The 22,059-nt window shown below is 39.9% G+C and overlaps 1 protein-coding gene across 8 annotated transcripts; it reads left to right on the top strand.

The window, feature by feature from the left end:
• On the top strand, window positions 1-21,714 carry LOC116981812 (transformer-2 protein homolog alpha-like). Of its 8 annotated transcripts, none has more exons than XM_033034935.1 (8): window positions 1-214; window positions 11,577-11,728; window positions 16,034-16,205; window positions 17,200-17,388; window positions 17,960-18,075; window positions 19,071-19,139; window positions 21,112-21,170; window positions 21,258-21,714. In XM_033034935.1, the coding sequence occupies exons 1-8, from the start codon at window positions 170-172 to the stop codon at window positions 21,260-21,262; spliced, it is 807 nt and encodes a 268-aa protein (XP_032890826.1). In that variant the 5' UTR covers window positions 1-169; the 3' UTR covers window positions 21,263-21,714. The 8 variants fall into 8 exon arrangements, with proteins under 8 accessions (XP_032890826.1, XP_032890824.1, XP_032890825.1 ...); XM_033034933.1 differs by having other exon boundaries at window positions 21,112-21,176; XM_033034934.1 differs by having other exon boundaries at window positions 21,109-21,170.
• The last annotated feature ends 345 nt before the right edge of the window (window positions 21,715-22,059 follow it).

Here is a 22,059-nt window from a genome sequence, read left to right as displayed (position 1 = left end):
TGCCAAGGCGCCATTTTGTCAGCTGTCGGGAAGCTGCGCGTCCAAGTTCCCTTTTAATTTCCCCAATTTGTCTTGTAAAAAAAAAAAAAAAAAAACCCAAGTTATTTAATCCGGTTATTTAATTTCGTGGCGGAAGCGTGCGCGTGTGTGGGTTTTTTTTTTTTGTTCTATGTTAAAAATGAGTGACACGGAAGAGTTGACAGACGAGGAGAGGGTGAGTAGTAATAGCGCACTGACAGAGCAAGGAGCCCGAGGGTTGCAGAGCCAGCCAGGGCTGACAACTTCGGGCTTTATGTGTGTGTGTGTGTCCTGAGAATCAACAAATACTTCCATTTACTACACCGCACAGCGCTGGGGCGCGCATGGGTTTATTATTGTTTGGGTTCTGCAACCAAGAAGTGTGTGACAATACTTCTTCCCGCGTATCCCCATTCATTTCTGTTTATTTGACAACCTACATTCGAATGATTTAATACACGCTCGCCCCTTCCCTTCCTTTCTCCGTAATATTTTGTTTCCAGCATCCAGTGAAAGTAAACGGTAGGTTTGTTTATTATAGGCAGCCATCTTTGCATAGTGTCTTAAATTTCATTCAAACAAGCAATCCAGCCTTTTACATTTTGTATCACAATTTTTATAACGGGTCTTTTGCTTTTGTTTTTAGATTATATACATTTTTGCTAAACCTTACGCATTGCAAGTACATGGATTTTTTTTAATTGCTGTGGGATAGTACACTTTAAATCTAGTGTGTATAATTGCTAGAGATGTAACAGGCGCAGGACCAAATACCATCCGTAGCTCGATATCGAGCATACTGTAAATATATGTGTTTACATCGGGGAAGACGACTCGGCATGACTTTTTTTTGCATTATAAGCATTAAAAAAAAAAAAATATATATATATATATATATATATATATATATATATATATATATATATATATATATATATATATATATATATATATATATATATATATATATGGAGATCAGAATAGAGATGCCCCAGGCATTTAAAAGCCAACCTTTCAGGTGACAACTTACAATTGTTATTTGTGTTGGGTATTTGAGGGAAATAATTGTTTAGTAGACGAGGAAAACAATTGTTTAGACCATAAGCCCCTGAGTCAAATTACGCTGTTATTATTTCCTCAATTGGACCCGCAGTTTTGTTCGGCGTAGCATTTAGTATTGGTATTGATTTAGTGCGAATGATGGGATTGAGAAAGTGTGGAGCTAGTTCCCTCGTTCCTGCATGAATTTTGGAAAATCGGGTATGACTCGCAGAAGAATAAGATCAAGCTTTTATCATGTCTTTTCGGATTGAATAATAAAGTCTCATACCTTCAGTGGCTGGGTTGAATTGTGATCCCTGGCTCTATTTGTTTTGATTTTGCATATTCTCCCTGTGACTGCATGGGTTTCTTTTCAATGCTTTGATTTTCCTACACATCTCAAAGACTAGCCAGTTGCTATGTAAATTGGCTATTGTAAATTGGCTCTAACGAAGGTGGATAGCAGAAGACAATAGACAATAGGTGCAGGAGTAGGCCATTCGGCCCTTCAAGCCAGCACCACCATTCAATATGATCATGGCTGATCATCCACAATCAGTACCCAGTCCCTGCCTTCTCCCCATATACCCTGACTCTGCTATCTTCAAAAGCCCTATCTAGCACTCTCTTGAAAGTATTCAGAATTGGGGTTAGTGCTAATTGGCACACGAGAGAAACAGATACTGATTGGAAAAATTGAATTACTGAGAGCTGGCATAGACATGATGGGCTGAATGGCCTCTTTCATCAAATAAGCAAATATGAATAAATTAAGTGTGGACATTTACCTACCTCATGTGGCCCATGGGTTCTATCCATTAAGACCCTTTGTGCTAAGAACAAACTCCTGGATAAACTCAATAGGTCAAGCAGCATCTGTGAAACAAAATGGATAGATGAAATTTCAGGTCAGGACCCTTCAGATTGCTTGTTTGAAACTAGGAGGATAAAATGTAGATAGGATCCTGAAGATATAAGCACAAACTTTGCTGAAGAAGTCTGAAGATGGGCCTCGACCCGAAACGTCACCTATTCCTTTTCTCCAGAGATGTTGCCCGACCCAGCTTTTGTGTCTATCTTCGGTGCAAACCAGCATCCTTCCTACAGGACTAACTTTAGTTGTTTTCACGGTGTTCTCTTTAAGGTGAAAGGTTATACTTGTTTACTGTCCTTCCTTGCTCACATATTTTAATACCGCATATGTGTGCTATACAGTGAAAAGAAACAATGTACACAGTTCGCATTCAAATGGTCGGAGACAGCATCTTTGGCTGTCATCTTCTATTAGTATTTTTGAGGTCCTTCTTGTAACAAAATGAATTGTTCCATTTTGACTGCGAATTATCTTGAATGTGGTGGCATCCAAGGGAACTACTGTCATAGATTTTGTATCTAGATTATTAGAAAGATTTTAATGCTGCCTCCCCCACCTCAACTCGATCATGAAAACAAAATGTTGTTAGTATTAACCTGCCATAGAAGCTGTAATAAAGAATTGAGATAGACACAAAATGCTGGAGTAACTCAGCGGGACAGGCAGCATCTCTGGATAGAAGGAATGGGTGACGTTTCGGGTCAAGACCGTTCTTCAGAAGGGTCTCAACCCAGAAACGTCACCCATTTCTTCTTTGAATGTCAGTGATAAGTTGTGTGGGGAATTGCACAGGCAATTTTTCATATTTATGGAATAACTATGCTGGAATTCTGATTTTATCAGCATTGATAGAGACTTTTGATGTGCTGAAGTAGATGATCATTGATTCTTCAGATGATCAACTCCTCTTTTGCTGGGTGCAAATGTTAAAAATTATTCAAAGATATATATGCCTCCCAATTCTGGCATCATTATTACCTGTGCCTTCAGCTGGCAAAGCGCATAGGGTTTGGAATTCCGTCCTGTAGTTTGTCGATCTCTCCTCCTTTTTCTTACTCGCGCTCCATAAAACCCAGTTTTACCTACTTTTAGTCCTCTGCTTAATAATGTCTTATGTGATTGTCAGATCTTGTAAGTTTACGCTCCTGGGAAACATTTTGAGTTATTTCCACTAGTTACAGTTGGTTTATAAATGCCAGTTGAAATCTGGCATTACAGTTCCCTTTGACTTTTATTTTGGATGTATGTTATCAGTTATTTTAAATATATTATCCTGCATATAGCATATTGCATTAGCAATGATGGCATCTTTCAATAGCGACGTGATTGTCTGTGCTGTTATTTATCTCTCAACTAACATCAGTAAAGGGTGGATGGTGAAGAAGGTTGTGTAAAGGTACAATAAGATATTGATCATCTGGAATAGTAGTATTTCTTCCTGAAGTAAAGTGGTGACATGATAGAGGCAAACAACATTATGAGAGACTTAAGAATAGCTAGCCAATGTCTGTTTGCCATTTAAACATGGCAGTCTAAAACTAAAGTGTATGTGTTTAAGGTGACAGGGAAGAGGTTAAAGGAGATTTTTTTTTACACAGAATAGTTGGCAAATGGAATGAGCTGCCAGAGGAGGTGGTGTAGGCAGGAGTAGTAACAACACTTGAGGCATCTGGACAGGTACTTAAATGAGCAGAGTATGGAAGGATATGAAATTAATGCAGGCATATGGAATTGGTAGAGAGAAGCATGATGGTGGGCTGAAGGACTTGTGTCTCTGTGCCACACTGACTCTAGTTTCATGTCTCCAATAGTGACTTTTATTTAAAGTACTAAATTGGTTGTTCGGAGTGTCCAGAAATTGTGAAAATGTATACATTATTAAGTCTGTTTATTTCCTTTCCTATATTTATCCTGTCCAATTACTCCCGCATGAAATCCTGCAGCACCGTATAGACAGTTCCCAGTTTACAAACGCCTGACTTGTGTAATTGAGCGTTTGGGAGATGTCAGCTGCTGCGGGGTATGCAGGTGATTGTTCTTTGCACTAGCTGGAATTTTGCCACATTGAACCAAGGAAGAATGCATTCTAGTTAACGCATTGATGTCCATTTTGTGAATCCGATCAAAAGACCTGCTGTCCAGGCAAGCAGTGGTGTTATTTCTAAAACTGTCAATAGCATTTAAAACCTTACCTGCAGTAAAATCTATTAAAAGAATAATATTATCCTGAAATAGGTTGGGCCTAAATTAGTTAATGTCAACATTATTAAGAATGGGAAAATTAGATTTTAAATGCTTCTACAGTCTATCTATTTCTTTTGACAACGTTTCTCTGTAGGCATATTGTGCCGCATGGGAAATCGGTTTGCAGCTGCATTTATGACTTCCAAAGTGTTTGGGCTACAATTCTTAGAAACTGAACCGTGTTATAATCTGGGGAGAGCCTATAGGCTGATATATTATTTGTTGGTTTGCCCATCTAATATAACAGTGGAGATGTGATATTGCAGAAGCTAGATTCATGAGCAAAATAATGAAGTAGTGGATGCGGCCACATCTGTGGAGGGAAATGGATGGATGACGTTTGGGATCGGGACTCTTCAGACTGATAAAGCAGGTGGAAGAAAGCTAGAAAAGAGAGGTAGGGGTGGGACAAAGCCTGGCAAGTGACTGTGCACTTGTAGAAAATTATTTCATACATTTGAAGCTTTTGTCATTCTACCTGCACCCCTGACCTAACCCAGGTGGTAATTGTAGAACCAAATCTAGGATTGGTAAAGAGAGCAAACATTTTGGATTTTTTCCCTTTTTTTTCGTATGGCTGTATGGTAATTCGCATATCACTGTACCTTAATTGGTACATGTGACAATAAAATACCTCTGAAACCTTTGAACTGGGTAAACTGAGTCAAGGATTCAAAAGCCAGTTTCAAAATAGTTGTTGCTCAAACATAAATTAATAAAGAAAACAGAAACTTCTGCCATTTGCTGAAGCCTATTGCATCTTGTATACCTTCCACACACATGTATTTTCCAAAATAAATCAGTGGGTAACATTTTCCTTCCCCAGCCAATGAAAGATTCAACAAAAGTGAATATGTTTAACTTTAGATTAACAACCAGACCATCGATTGTTTTATTGAAATGTATTTTACTTAAATATGTAATTTCATGCATTGTTTGACTCTCTAATTATGATCATCAAGGTAAATTTTCGTTTCCAAGATGCGTTAAATGACAATGATAGAAAATTCAAGTATCTTGGGACACTTTTCCTAGGGACTGGTTTGAAATTTGGCAAAATACTTTCTAATGTTGTGGTGTATATGACATTTTACTTAAAGGAATTTTATCATTTAAATTGACTGATATAAACCTGCACATAACATAAATTTATGATTAGTTTTCAGAAAGTATGAAACTAAGAAATAGAAGAAGGAATAGGCGGCTGAATCTGCTCTACCATTCAGTAAGATCATTGCTGAACCTGTACCTTGTCCACTTTCCTACCTGATCTCCATATGCCTTTATCCACTTAATGTTCAAATGCTATCATCCTCTAGTCTTAAATACTACTTGATTGAATAACTTCTGCTTTCTGAGGAGACTTTTGTTTTTACTGCTCTGTAAGGAAGTTGCACTTTGATTATAATTGATGAACTGATCCATCATGTAGAGACTGTGCTTCTTGAATCTACAGCCTGAAGAAACAGCAAGTACTCTGTCAGCTCCTTGCAATATCTTGTATATTTTAATAATGTCACTTTGCACGACCAATTCCTGCTATAGACCAACCTTGGTCTTTTCATTGATTCCTGAGAAATGTTGTCCGATCTGGTGAATCTGCACCATGCTGTCTCCAAGGCAAGTATATATTTGAGTATGGAAACTAAAACTGCACATAATGTTCCACATTTGGCCTCACCAAAGCCTTGTACATCCACAGCAAGACTTTGTTTTTGTACTCCAATTTTCCTTGCATTGAAGCCCAACTGCATCTTTGGTCAGGGTAGTGGTACAGCTGGTAGAACTGCTGCGGCACAATGCCATAGACCCGGATCCGATCCTGACCTCGGGTGCTGGCTGTGAGGAGTTTGCACATCCTCCCTGAGAATGTGCAAATTCATGGATATGCCCTGGTTACTCCGGTTTCCTACCATGTCTCAAAAATGGTTTGCAGATTAATTCGCCCTCTGTTAATAGTCTCTAGCATGTAGTGAGTGGACGCGAAAGTGGGATAACATAGAACTAGTGTGAATGATGATTGATGGTCGGCATGGACTCGGTGGTCCATAGGACTTGTTTCCATGCTGTATCTTTCAATCAATTCTCTTACTGCATCTCATAAATCAATACATTAGAATTCTTCTGTATGGCCATATTGAGTTGTGTCAGTGTTTAAAGAACATTGTTTTTTATTTGTGTAAGAAAGAACTGTAGATGTTGGTTTAAATCAAAGGTAGACACAAAAAGCTGGAGTAATTCTGCGGGACTGGCAGCATCTCTGGAAAGAAGGAATGGGTGACATTTCAGGTCGAGACCCTTCTTCAGAGACTCATTCTGAGGAAGGGTCTTGACCTGAAACATCACCCATTCCTTCTCTCCAGAGATGCTGTCTGTCCCGCAGAGTTACTACAGCTTTTTGTGTCTACCTTTGTTTATTATATCTGAAAATCTAAGATTTAACTTGTTGTTAGCAGCTTCCTGAATGTAGATGTAGGAACTGTTTTGAAATTGGCTTACAAAAATGTTTTACTTTAACACGCAGATATTAATCATTTCAATTGAAATTTATTTAAATGTAATTACAGGAAAATCACTATTATCCTTGCAAGTTAATTATCTCATGTATTCCACTGAAAAATAGTGCTCATGTCTACAGAGGCTCACTTGCAGGCAGTGGGATAATAAACAGAACTAGACCAGATAAAACCTTCACCTTGATATTACATCATCCTTTTTACACAGATGATATGAAGATAGTTTCATATCCCTGGATTATTGTCTGTATACAATTTTAAACTGTCACATTATTTTAGATTTTACTTCTGGGCTGAACTATTAAAACACAATTACAGTAATAAAAAAAATAGTGGCTTCATGATACTGTAAGTAGAGATGCTACCATACAGCTCCACCAACCTGGGTTTGATCCATTGGGTTTTGAAATGTGATTCCCTGGTCTGCTTATCCCACCCCTTCCAGATTCTTGTCCAAGTTCCTCTGCAACTTGTGCTTGCATCTCCTCCCTCATCACCATCTTAGAACATAAGCATCCCTTCTGGTTGAAGCAAAGATTTGTACTCGCCTCCTTCAACCTCATTTACTGCATCTGAAACGCACAATGTGGCCTCCTTTACATCAGAGAGACCAAACACAGACAAGGTGAATGTTTTGTAGCACTCTTATGCTCTGACGCCACTTGCCATCCTGAGGTCCCAGTTGCATGCCATTTCAATTTCCCTTCCCATTTCCACACCATGTCTCCACTAGCTTGGACGTCCAAAAGAAGCTAGAGGAACAACACCTCATATTCCACCTTTGTAGCCTATTACCCAATGGTATGAACGTTTGAGTTTTACAATTTAAAGTAAACTTCCCCTCCAATGGTTTCTCAAAAATCCGATTCTTCTCTAGTCCTCACATTTGTCTCTCTCCCACCCCTCCTCCCTTAACCTCCCATTTCTTTCATTTTTGCCCCCCTTTCACTCCTGGTTCCATCCACACAGCAGACATTTCTGCGAGAGGGTCTTCTGTCCCCATCTGGTTCTGATTCCATCTGTTACTCATCTCTCCCTTAATGGGCACCCATTTCTTTCACTATCTCGTCTTTCTTTTCCTTCCACCCCCTGCCCTTCCATGTATATCCCTCCCTCTTGCTTTCCATTTAACATCGCTTCTCTCCTTTTTTGATACTGTTTTGTCTGTTTTCATATCTACTCTTTGTCCATCCATTCAGCCCCCCCCCCCCTATACCAGCATCAGCCGATCAATTGCCAGTGCTGCCGCCACTTCTTTTCTGGCTCCTCCCCTCCCCTAAGCACAATCAATCTGACAAAGGGTACTGATGAGAAACATCATCCGTACATTCCCTCCACAGATGCTGCCCCACCTGCTGAGTTATTCTAGCATTTTGTGTTTTGCCGCATGTTTCCAGCATCAGCAGTTCTTTGTGCCTATGTGTTCCCAGCATCACAATCCTTATCAGTTTCCAGCATTAGTAGCCTTTTGTGTTCCTGCTCATCACCCAACAGCAGCAGTTCCTTCCTTCATCCTCAACTTCCCCCACTGGCTCCAAATTCTCTTTTCTGTCTGCCTCCCTCTATCATCTACCTGCTTGTGCCATCCAACTTCACCTCCCCCACCTGGCTCAACCTGCTGTCAGCTTTCACCCCTCCCTTATCCACCATTCACTGGCTCCCATCTCACCATTCTCCCCTCCTCTTTATACTGGCTATCTTCACACTGGGTCCTAATGCAAGGTTTCAACACAAAAATGCAGATCATTCTTCACCCCCTTCCCCCTCTCCCCTCATCTGCAGTCTCTTGTGTCTCTGGGTTTGATCTTGATCTGTGTGCAGTTTGCATGTTCTCCCTGTGATTGGGGCTTTCATTCAGCTCTTCAAGATTCCTCCCACTTCCCAAGGATGTGTGAATTGATAGGTTAATTAGCTTCTGAAAAGTACAATAAAATGAGATTAGTGTAGCTTTAATGTAAATGGGTGCTTTATGTTCAGCACTGACTCAGTGGTCCTGTTTCTTTTCTGTCTGACTATGGAAAAAACTGGATGCTGGAAATCTGAAATGAAAATAGAAGGAAAAAAATTCAGCAGATTAGGCAGTTTTCCACTTTGACAAAGGGTTTTCAACCTGAAACATTAACTCTGTTTCTCTTTCCACAGATGCTGTGTGACATGCTGGGTTTTTCTAGCATTTTCTATTTTGTTTTAAAGAATACACACTGGCGCAGCAGTAGAGTTACTGCCTTCCAGCGCCCGATACCCTTGTTCGATCCTGACCACGGGTGCTGTCTGTACGGAAATTGTACGTTCTCCCTGTGACCGTGTGGGTTTTCTCCGGGTGCACCGGTTTACTCCCACATTCTAAAAGACATGCGGTTTTGCAGGTTAATTGGCTTCTGTAAATTGTCCAAAATGTATAGAACTATTGTATGGGTGATCACTGATCGGCATGGACTTGGTGGGCAGAGGGGCCCGTTTCCACGCTCTTAAGCTAAACTAAAACTTTTATGAAAGATAATCTATCAAAGTATTATTACCAATCTTCAAAAGCCTGCATTAATCAAACAGAATTTATGATGTTAAGAACACTGATTTGTACACTAATGGTATTAAAATCTTCATGGCAGACAGACAGACAAATGATTCACTTAGAGCAGTCTGGGGTTTACCACCCTCTTGCACCAAGACAGTAAATCACCAAAATATTGCTTGTTGAATTGCATTCAACTGATGTTTTGATATTATGTCAATTTATATAATTTTTTGTCACATAGAAATCAGGCAGTTTACTTGAAACATTAATTAAGTTTAAAATCTTTACATGTATGTATTTGGTAAATGAAGTTAAATACAGTTCTTTATTTACACGACAGTTAACGGCTTGCTGTTTATAAATTAATATCCAAGAATGCTATAAATTGGAGAATTTTAGACTCGAATTACAGGAAAGCTGATATTGAATAAAGTTTGTAGAATGTAGTCAGGAATATTTTTTTAATTGTTATGGTTTGAGCCTGTGTGGACCACCAATTCCTCCAGGAAGATGGTATTGGCTTGCAAGATATCAGTAATGAACACTCATCAGTTTCAGTAATTTGCTCTAGCTAGACAGTTTCATCTGTTCTGGTAGCTGGATTTGGTCTAGTTGGGTTAAATCTTGTGTTGTTTGTGAAAAATCTCTATGGCTGAGTACTTGCAACCAAATGGTATGGGCGATAGACCTACCTACTGTAATCTCTCTCTGTGGCGAATCAGTTTGATTTTGGTGATTTAGGAAACACAAAAATGCCAAATCTGTACCCAACAGGCACATTAATTACTTTACTGTCTTGATGAGGTTATTTATTTCATCTCGCTCATTATATTTCATTAGTAATGATGTCTTTATTTTTAACTATACAGTCTGATTGCTAACTCCAAATTGAGCATGTATTTAAATTTTTGGAGCATTTTCTAACAATGGTGGAATGGTGCTGCATTCTTTTGGGCAGATTAATTTTGAACTGCTCTCTTAATAATAGCGCTTTATCATGTTCTATTATGCACAAATCTTCGTGTCTGAGGATTTTCTGCAGCGAGATCAAAAATGATGTGATTACAATAAAGTCATAAACATTCGGGGAAGATAACTTCTTGACTTTACCAGCATGTAAAGCTAACATGTGTGCACATAATCTTTAGCCCCTTCTCACCTAATTTCAGTTTACAAGAAGAATGACCAGATTCATCCTACTGTATCTTATTCCTCTTTGATTTGTTTTTCTGTTTATTAAGGATCATGGCACAAGCTTTTATTACAGAATCCAAATCAGATTTGTAGCCAAATTCAACTTGAATGAAATTAAATTTGGATAAACAGCAGCCTAATGATAAGAATTAAGTTGAAACTGTTGAAACTAACTACATAGAGAGCAAACTGTTAACATATCTTCCCCATACTTTTTTTTTCTTTTCAAAATGTCTTTTGAATGAAAGGATTGTGGTCATTATATCATCTATTTCCCACGCCAATAAATGGGTATGAGAATCCAAGTAGAAATATTTGTATAATTTGAGTTTTTAACTTTGATTGCAGTGGTTTTTTTAAAACCAGAGATAATACTGAGTAATATTTATTAAAGTAACTATTTCACTGTAGCGCTTGATTTTGCCATCTCAAACCTCGAGGAACTTGAATACTGTCTGATTCATACAAAAAAAGTAAAACTTAATTGGCTCATCCTTTCCCCAGTAGGCACTTCAAATAAAATCCTAAATGGCTGAATAAATTTTAATGGGAAATTAAGATTTGCAACAAGTTTTAATCTGATCCCATATACCTCATCATGCTGAATATTCTTTTTTCATTAAGGTTAATAAACATGAAGAAGGTGGAATAATGGAAGATAATCAAGATAATGACTATACACACAAGTATTGCAGATCAGTCAAATAAATTTGAAGCTGAAATGAGAGCGAAGAATGGTCAGATAGAAGAGCATGCATGGTGTAAGGCATTAAGTGGTTTGGAAGGTGAAGAATTCTCGGTGTGAGAAAACTGAAAAATGAAGAATGAAGAAAAGAAAATTTAAAAACGAGTGAAGTAAATTTAAAAGAAGGTGTCTGAAGGAAAGATACCTAGGCCAAGTAATGTATATAGTCTATTTGTGTCTGTATGCTACAATTCTAGTATAAATTGCATGCTAAACTTTATAATCAGACTGATTAATAGAAAAAAAAATTGGACAAATAATATCAGGGACTATTTAATTTTCTGGCTAGGTTAATGGGGCTTGCTTTATTAGGGAAGTGGTTGAGGTGAAATTAAGTGCTATAGTTGAGAATAAGGCATTTTGCCTGGTTAGGTTGCTGTTCGTCTTATCTTGCTACTTATTTGGTAACAAAATATCCTGATGCACTAGGATGGGAGGTCAACATCAAGATCACGGAGTAGGAGCCCAGCTGAACTGGCTAAGCCTAAAAGCCAATCTGCCTCTCGCTCACTTTCAAGAATATCAAAATTGTCAGGATCTCGGACATCATTCTCACGATCTCGGTCAAGGTCCAGATCACGGTGAGTGGAAATACTATAAGATTCCTGCATCTCTATGATGCATGTTCTTCACAATCATGACTCGAGTTTGAAGCCTTTGGGCCGATGCACATTTAAAAAAATTCTCTTCACTGTATATTCATAATATATTTGAATTTATAATAGATCTTAGCCAATTCTCACATAGTAATATTGTGATTTGTGGTAGAGGATTTGAAGATGGAGCCTAGTAACTGAATGAATATCAAATTGGGGGAGTGGGGGCTATGAGTAACAGTATTTATTCAGACTGCCGAAAAGTGTGAAATTGTGTTTTACCAGAATAAATGATGAGCCAAATGTTACTTTTGCAGAATTCACATGTTTAATCGATAATGTTTTATTATTAATGTTTTATGTGTCATTCCTAATTGTCATTGTGTGTCATGTTGTCACTTGTGGGCGGAGCACCAAGGCAAATTCCTTGTATGTGAATACTTGGCCAATAAACTTATTCATTCATTAGTATGCAGATAAATATGACACATTTGGTAGGAAGCAACACATTCCTTGGAAACTGCCTCTGAATATAATTGAGATGCAGAGGGATCCGACATGCAGGAGCATAAATTGCAAAGTATCAATGTTAGTCGAAGATTCCTAATCTTAAAAGGACAGATTCAAAGTACGAAGATAGACACACAATGCTGGATCAGGCTTCGGGTCGAGACCCTTCTTCAGACGGTCATAGAACAAATGAATGAAAGAAATGTTAAAAAAAAAGTGACGATAAAGGAAAAAGGCCATTCAGAGTACGTTTGAGAGTACGAGGGTCATTTTCTGAAAGGCAAGAAAGTTGGGTTAATAGAATCTTGGGGAAGGCGATCGATTGTGGTCTTCATATTTTGAAAAGGTTATGGGAGCACAGGAAAATAGGCAAAACAGACTAGTTTGGGCATTTAGTCATCAAGGTTTAGAAGGAAGAAGACCAGAGTATAAGATATTGAAGTAGAAATATGCTATTTGGATCCTCGTGCCTGAGATTGTTTGGATCATTTTTTTTGGATTTTGGCAGAATTATATTGTGGTCTCTTTTTCCAACCTTTGTTCTTGCATTTGCATAAAATGATGGAAACAAAAGCAGTGTTTCCAGCCATTAGAAACCTTTGTTATTTTGTGGGAGTCGGTAATAGAATTTGCAGTGGGAAAGAAAGGTGGGAAAACAGGCACACAGTGCTTTTGAATTCTTCAACATGTTTTGTTTAGTTTAGAGATACAGCTTGGAAACAGGCCTTTCAGCCCACCGAGTTCATGCCGACTTTACCCGTACACTAGTTCTATGTTTTCCCAGTTTCACATCGTACACACTAGGGGCAATTTACAGAAGCCGATTAACCTACAAAACTGTGATAACATAAAAACGAATGAAACAATGATTTGCCAGGTTGTCATCTTTCAATGACTGACTGTCATATGACTGACTTTCATGCTGATAGGCTTCTTTAAAAATAAAGTGACCAGCTCCAAATTGTTGCTTGATCACTGCAGTGACTTACTCAGCAAATAGATAGAATTACGTTCAATATGTAGTACTGAAGCAGACCGTTTGGCCCAAACCGTCCATGGCAGCATTTATGTTCTATTTAAGCTTCTCCCACCTAATTCTGACCACACATTCTGCTATTCCCTTCCTTGTGCTTGGCATTTCCTTTAAAATGCAACTAAATGCTTTACCTTATTCCTTGATGTTCTTATTGGGGTTCTACAATTTATCTGTATTGATTTGGTGAGCTATCCCAGGAGATTTTGATACATTTTAGTTTTTCTTTGAAGAAAATTGTCTTGTCCTGAACATGGAAATGTTTTACTTGAGTGTTAATCCATTGAAATGACAAGTTATTCCTCTGCCTGGAAGTGGCCTGTGAAGTACAATTGAAACGTATTCACTGTTAAGACACAGTAAAATGTTGTTTTGAAGTAGAAGCCTTGCTGAGATCACAATTAAGGTTATTTATTTATAACCATATATAACCATATAACAATTACAGCACGGAAACAGGCCATCTCGACCCTTCTAGTCCGTGCCGAACACGTATTCTCCCCTAGTCCCATATACCTGCGCTCAGACCATAACCCTCCATTCCTTTCCCGTCCATATAACTATCCAATTTATTTTTAAATGATAAAAACGAACCTGCCTCCACCACCTTCACTGGAAGTTCATTCCACACAGCCACCACTCTCTGAGTAAAGAAGTTCCCCCTCATGTTACCCCTAAACTTCTGTCCCTTAATTCTCAAGTCATGTCCCCTTGTTTAAATCTTCCCTACTCTCAGTGGGAAAAGCTTATCCACGTCAACTCTGTCTATCCCTCTCATCATTTTAAAGACCTCTATCAAGTCCCCCCTTAACCTTCTGCGCTCCAAAGAATAAAGCCCTAACTTGTTCAACCTTTCTCTGTAACTTAGTTGCTGAAACCCAGGCAACATTCTAGTAAATCTCCTCTGTACTCTCTCTATTTTGTTGACATCCTTCCTATAATTAGGTGACCAAAATTGTACCCCATACTCCAGAATTGGCCTCACCAATGCCTTGTACAATTTTAACATTACATCCCAACTTCTATACTCAATGCTCTGATTTAAAAAGGCCAGCACACCAAAAGCTTTCTTTACCACCCTATCTACATGAGATTCCACTTTCAGGGAACTGTGCACAGTTATTCCCAGATCCCTCTGTTCACCTGCATTCTTCAATTCCCTACCATTTACCATTTACGTCCTATTTTGATTTGTCCTGCCAAGATGTAGCACCTCACACTTATCAGCATTAAACTCCATCTGCCATCTTTCAGTCCACTTCCAACTGGCATAAATCTCTCTGTAGACTTTGAAAATCTACTTCATTATCCACAACCCCGCCTATCTTAGTATCATCTGCATATTTACTAATCCAATTTACCACACCATCATCCAGATCATTGATGTACATGACAAACAACAGTGGACCCAACACAGATCCCTGTGGCACCCCACTAGTCACTGGCCTCCAACCTGACAAACAACCATCCACCATTACTCTCTGGCATCTCTCATTCAGCCACTGTTGAATCCATCTTGCTACTCCACCATTAATACCCAACCATTGAACCTTCTTAACCAACCTTCCATGAGGAACCTTGTCAAAGGCCTTACTGAAGTCCATATATACATCCACTGCTTTACCCTCATCAATTTCCCGAGTAACCTCTTCAAACAATTCAAGAAGATTAATCAAACATGACCTTCCAGGCACAAATCCATGTTGACTGTTCCTAATCAGACCCTGTTTATCCAGATGCTTATATATATTATCTCTAAGTATCCTTTCCATTAATTTGCCCACCACTGACGTCAAACTAACAGGTCTATAATTGCTAGGTTTACTCTTAGACCCCTTTTTAAACAATGGAACAACATGCGCAGTACGCCAATCCTCCGGCACTATTCCCGTTTCTAATGACATTTGAAATATTTCTGTCATAGCCCCTGCTATTTCTACACTAACTTCCCTCAATGTCCTAGGGAATATCCTGTCCGGACCTGGAGACTTATCCACTTTTATATTTCTCAAAAGTGTCAGTACTTCCTCTTCTTTGAATCTCATAGTTTCCATAGCTACTCTACTTGTTTCCCTTACCTCACATAATTCAATATCCTTCTCCTTGGTGAATACCGAAGAAAAGAAATTGTTCAATATCTCCCCCATCTCTTTTGGCTCTGCAGATAGCTGTCCACTCTGACTCTCTAATGGATCAATTTTATCCCTCGTTATCCTTTTGCTATTAATATAGCTGTAGAAACCCTTTGGGTTTACTTTCACCTTACTTGCCAAAGCAACCTCATATCCATATATATATTTGTTTTATAGAATATAGAACTGTTGATCAATTGTGAGTACAGAGTGACTGTTTAGCAGCCTCCTGCCATAGGCTGTGAGGCTGCTAAACAGTCACTCTGTACTCACAGTCACCTGATTCTGAGGCTTGGCACGGACACTTTAATAACTGGCACTGGCCACTTTAATAACTGGCACTGGCCACTCAAATCAGCTGCCCAGGACATTTTTATGATTGGTTTTACTGTATTTTAACATTGTTGTTTTACCTGCTTTTAACTATTTATACTGTTCCATCAGGGACTGGATTGTTTTTAGTGTTATTATGTGTGAAATGTTTTAAATTTCATGTGCGATGCTCCGGTATTCCCTGGGAAACGTCTTTTCATTTTGCACTGTACAACTGTTGCTTGCAAGATGACAATAAAGGTTGATTGATTGATTGATTGAATTACATTCCTGTCTCCACAGGTCACGTTCCCGTCGTCATCGCCGTCGCTCAAAGTATTACTCACGATCCAGATCTCACACTCGGTCATACAGGAGGAGAACCAGGAGCCGATCGTACTCACCTGTGTACAGGCGTCGAAGAAGCAGCAGCCACTCTCCCATATCCAGCAGGCGGCGTCACGTTGGAAACAGGGTCAGTAGAGATTGGGAATTTGATTATTTTGTGTATTTATTTTTTTTTTTAACGTATTTTATGCCAAGAAACCTTGCTGTTTGGTAATATTGTTCTCAGATGTAACTCACCAATCTAATTCCATAGAATAGACTAACAAACAATATGCTACAAAATATTCAAAAACATTATCAATTAATCCAAACAATATAATTTTGGTCTGAGGATAGACTCAAACAGCTGAACTAACTCAGCAGGTCGGGCAGCATCTCTGGAGAAAAATAATAGGTGTTGTTTCAGGAATGGTTCTGACCCGAAACGCCGCCTATTCTTTTTCTCCAGAGATGCTGCACATCCCACTACGATACTCCAGTCTTTTGTGGCTATCTTCGGTATAAACCAGCATCTGCAGTTCCTTCATACACAATATAATTTTGGTCTATTAAGCAAAGGAGGTATCAGAGGAGATTTGGTTACTCTTATGCCAAGTCTAGTAACTTTGTACACCTCTTTCCTTCAAGAGGAAGGATCTTGCCACCTCATTGTCGTGGCCAGATGCAGGACCACACACTCAGTGAAAGATTTGCTGGAAGCAATGTTCTTTGACAATTTGATTGTCATTTCTCAATTCTAGTGCTTGACTGAAGTAGGTATCAATAGTAACGTCATCTATCCATGTTCCCCAGAGATGCTGCCTGACCTGCTGAGTATCTACCTTTGGTGATTACCTAACATCTGCAGTGCTTTGTTTCTCCATTTGTACTGACTATGTTTTGGCTCAGTCATCTGACTGGCATCTAGAACACTGATTTATAGATGAATCTTGCAGCTAGTGGGGCTTATTCATGTGATCACTGTGCAGCTGAACATCTATCAAGTATCAGTTTCAGAACAGTTGATTACCACAATATACATGATGGGAATAATATATATTTCAATAACATGTTCAGTATCTCCTTTTTGGGGAAGGATGGTGGCTACTATCATTCAACTGCTGTTTTTATTTCCTCTTTAGACCAACCCGAATCCTAACAATTGTATCGGCGTGTTTGGCCTGAGCTTGTACACTACTGACCGGGAGCTGCGTGAAGTGTTTTCCCGATATGGACCACTCGCAGGAATCAATGTGGTCTATGACCAGCGGACAGGAAGATCAAGAGGATTTGCGTTTGTCTATTTTGAAAACGTTGAAGACTCTAAAGAAGTACGTTTACTTGGCAATCCGACTGCCAATGGTGATTTTCATCTGACAGCGTGAATTCATGTTGAGAAATGCAAGCACTTTGTTTTACTATTATTCCAGTATGTGGAAATATAAAACCAGTTAAAAAAAAATTGGGGTTGCTAGAAGGTGCAGGCCCTCCAGTTCTGGGCTAGACCTGCGTAGCCACAGTCTAGGCATTATCCCACTTTTACTACCCTTTTAAGTGTAAATTGCTAAAGTAACAGTTCTGTGAAAGAATCTCAAATAAAGGGTGACCATTTTGTATGTATCTTAAACCCTCTACTCGATCTATCTTCTGTCAATTCCGATTATTTTGCCAAAGGGTCTGGACTTTCTAATCTGGAATGACGGCTATATAGTTGGCCACGTATTGCAACAAATCCAACTAGTGCAATAGCATTTTTGTAACACTTTTCCTATGGCTACAAAACAGTAACATATGTACATCGAAAATTGTATTCATCAGTTTAAATCTTATTACTTTAAGTGTAAGTTCTGGTAAAATGCAACATTGCAAATAGCAGCGTTAAAGTAATGCTTTTCTCAATAGGCAAAGGAACGTGCAAATGGGATGGAACTTGATGGCCGGCGTATTAGAGTAGATTATTCCATTACAAAACGGCCCCACACACCAACTCCAGGAATCTACATGGGCCGACCAACAACGTAAGCTCAGCCTTTTATATATAATTTTTATACTGTAATGCTCTAGCACAGGGGTCAGCAACCTTGTTCTGCAGAGGGGCCTGGACGTACATCTGTGAGTGGATGGTGGGCAACATCTATCACGTGTACACATGGATCCTGCCCCGGATGGCATGCATCAAATCACGTGTTCACATAGATCCCGCCCCTTCGAGGACGCCACCCGGAGCACTGGCCCCTAGTTACAGGCAAAGATGGTTACGGGCGCTCACGAACATGGCGCACCTACGGACCATAGCCTTGGCTCTGTCCTGAAGGCGCTGGCTCAAATACACACACTCACTCGTCCCCGGCCTATTGACATCACCGATCTCGACAGTGTGTTTAAGAAAGAGCTGCAGATGCTCGAAAAATTGAAGGTAGACAAAAAAGCTGGAGATACTCAGCGGGTGAGGCAGCATCTATGGAGCGAAGGAAGAGGCGATGTTTCGGGTCGAGACCCTTCTTCAGACTGGTCTCAGAGCAGTGTCATCTGCTTTTGAAGAAGGGTCTCGACCCGAAACATCCCCTATTCCTTCGCTCCATAGTTACTGCCTCACCCGCTGAGTTTCTCCAGCTTTTTTTTGTCCACCTCTGATCCCGAGAGTGAAGGCCAGACACAGAAGGTGTGCGGCCGTGCCGGCGGCTTAGCGCAGGATGCGGTACAGCCATAGCTCGGCGCTCTTCGGCAGCTCGGTACTCCTCGGTTGCTTGGCAGCTCGGCGCAGCTCCGCCATTGAGGCCGCCAGCGCAGGCCTCCTTGCGTCACCGCGCCTGGGCGCCGTGGCCTCGGGCCCGGGAGGTACCGGAGAAGAAGGAAGTCGGCCGGCTGGATAAATACGGGAAATAAAATATGCTTGCGGGCCGGACGATTTCGGGTTGCGGGCCGCATTCGGCCCGGGGGCCGTAGGTTGTCGACCCCTGCTCTAGTAATTATGAACATGGGTGGATGCTAATATTATGTTGGCATTTTGCAGCCGTGTTCATTCCTCTCATTACCATGACTCTCACAGTGATAGATACGATGATGGGGATTTCACCTACAGGTAATTATTTGAATATTCTTTGTGCACAGTGTTGTCCTCCATATTTAATATCATTGGACCATTCTAACTGTCTCTCTCTTTGTAACGTCGTCTAGCTCAGTGGTTCCCAACCTTTTTTAGTTCATGGCCCCCTTGGGCTCTTTAAACTTTTCTGTGGCCGCCCCCCCGACATTATTAGCGGGAAAAAAGTTCATTGAACCCGTGGCCCCCTAAATCCCCAAATTTTTCTGTGGCCCCCCTGAAATTTGCCATGGCCCCTTTGGGCCCCATATGGCCCCAGGTTGGGAATCACTGGTCTACCTGACTGAATCTCTCCAGCTCAAAGGCTCTGAAGACCACCATTGTTACCACATTTGACTTCCCTCAGGCCTAACTCCATCTTGTTGTCTAAACTTCCATTCCTTTGGTTAAAACTGGTGTGTTTTTCCAGAGAATCATAGAGTGTGGAAACAGGCCCTTCAGCCCAACTTGCCCATACCAGCCAACATGTCCCAACAACACTAGTCCCACCTGTCCATATCCCCCCCAAACCTGTCCTATCCATGTACCTGTCTAACTATTTCTTAAACGTTGTGATAGTCCCAGCCTCAACAACCTCATCTGCTCGTTCCGCACACCGCCACCCTCTGTGTGAAAATGTTACCCCCTCAGATTCCTATTAAATCTTTTCCATCTTCACCTTTAACCTATGCCCTCTGGTCCTCAATTCCCCTAGTCTGGGCAAGAGACTATGTGCATCTACCCGATCTATTCCTCTCATTATTTTGTACACCTCTATAAGATCACCCCTCATCCTCTTGCACTCCAAATAATAGCCTACTCAACCTCTCCCTATAGTTCACACACGTGGTGCTTGGTAACTTAATTTGATGGCAGATGAATTGGATGATAAATTTTGGATTTTGTCCTCTTTCATGCCTTTAACATCACTTCCAGACTTAACTCCCAGTGTTATGCAGGCAACCAATTTCATGTTATTTTAAATTACTTTTGCGCTAGTGTTTGCTTTGTCTTTAAGATTTTGTTAAGCCTAATTTAATTTATATTTTTGTACATCTATCTAACCGTCTCTTCTATATTGTGCTGTCACTTCTGAAAACTGTACAAACACTGGGATGTTTTGCCTCTATGTAAATGTGATATATCTTTATTTCCAACCCCAACTTTATATTTTGTATCTAGATTCCTTTTTCCACCTACCTCCATACTTTGCTCTTTCTCTAACATTAAAGCTCCACTATGCCTTCCCTTTCTCCAGTTTTAGTCTTTTGATCACCTCTCACTATACTCGGACAATGACAGAATCTCCTTCAGCGATTTATGCTTTTCACTAGAATTTCCTTCCCAAAACTCATCTGCAATTTAACTCACTCATTTTTAATGTAACATAAAACCCAACTTTGTTTAGCTGAATAAAAAAATTAGATGAGTAATATTTCAACGTACAATTGCAAATGAATTATAATCATTCGGTCTTCCAAATGCCTATAATGCATAATATAACCACATATATCAATGTTAATTCCTCTATAGTTAAGTAACCATCTGATTTTAGATTGAAAGGGACTCAAAGGGACAGCATCTCTGGAGAACATTTCTGTTCGGGACACTTCTTCTGACTGGAGGCTGGAGGCCCCCACCTCAGGCCTCTACCTGAACTGGGAGTCACTACCTCTGATTGAATCTGCGTTTAGATTGACATTGCACACCCTCAACTCAACAATAAACAAAGTTTTACCTGTAATCTGACCTAGCTATCTCTAAGTTATGAAGGGGATTGCTTCTTTTTTCTTGTGTATTAAATGTCAATTTGTATTATAACAATACAGTAACTAGCAGACATCTCTAAATTTCAATGTTGCAAACTGTGAGGAGACGAGCCAACCAGCCTGTGTATATTTTGAAAATTGAGGTTGCGTGATAAAAATCTCAACTTCCTGGTTGTATTCTGAATTTCTTCTCTTCCTAGAAGACGTTCAACTTCACCCTGTTACAGCAGATACCGATCTCGATCTCGTTCTCACACCCCACGTAAGTGTCCACACCTGCAGTTTCTCTCGTGCTTTGCAGAGCTATTTGTGCTCAATCTGATTCTGAAATGGTGTTTTCTTTCTGCAGGTTGATACTGATGATAGACCAAGTACGTCCTGTCAGTTTAAGTGATGGAAAGGTTTTCAGCCTACAGGGATTTTTTTTTTTTTAACAAAGATGGAAAATCTTGGGCATTGCAATGCTTTTTTTCAAAATAAAAAGAAAAAGCTTTTTTTATTTTATTAAGCAAAGTCCTATAATAAACAGTCTTTCATTTTAAGATGTGTTCTGGTGCTTCACTAAGTGGCATTGCATATACATTGTAAGAAGGAGTCTGTCTTTTTAATGGATTCCACATGCTGTATGTGTTGCATTAAATCATTATTGCAGAAATATTTCTGGTGCGAATGTTCTTAAATTACCTTTTGCATATTAAGCGGTGTCTTGACTTTTTGTGCACAAAGGTTTGATTATGCAGTGCTTCATAAGAAAAGATTCAATGATAAAGCTGCTGTTTGACTTGCAATAAATGACTTGGACACAATGTGGGGCCTGATTTCTTTACTATCGCACGTTTTGTGGTTTGGTGAAAAGAGGGTGTTCTTCAGCCACTCAACCCATAGAGAATGGCATCACTGATGTTTCGGAGCATACACCACATCCATGGCATTGGCCGTCTGTCAGCGCTTGGCGTGTAGGTGAACGCATCCTCCAGGAAAACCTTTGAGACTCCTCGTAGATCAGACCTGAGATCCATTTGACCCGGGCCTCGCAGAGCCAGGCTGCTTTGGTGATGCCGTGGATGTTATCGCAAAGTACTTTCTGATGCCGCTCTGCTTCACCTTTGCCTCCTTCCCCTCCGCCCGATATGATGCTGCTTCACACAAGT

The sequence above is a fragment of the Amblyraja radiata genome, chromosome 16 (assembly GCF_010909765.2).
Source record: "Amblyraja radiata isolate CabotCenter1 chromosome 16, sAmbRad1.1.pri, whole genome shotgun sequence".
Lineage (NCBI taxonomy): Eukaryota > Metazoa > Chordata > Chondrichthyes > Rajiformes > Rajidae > Amblyraja > Amblyraja radiata.
The sequence above is the reverse complement of the archived record's forward strand: the minus strand, read 5'-3'. Positions and strand labels throughout refer to the sequence as shown.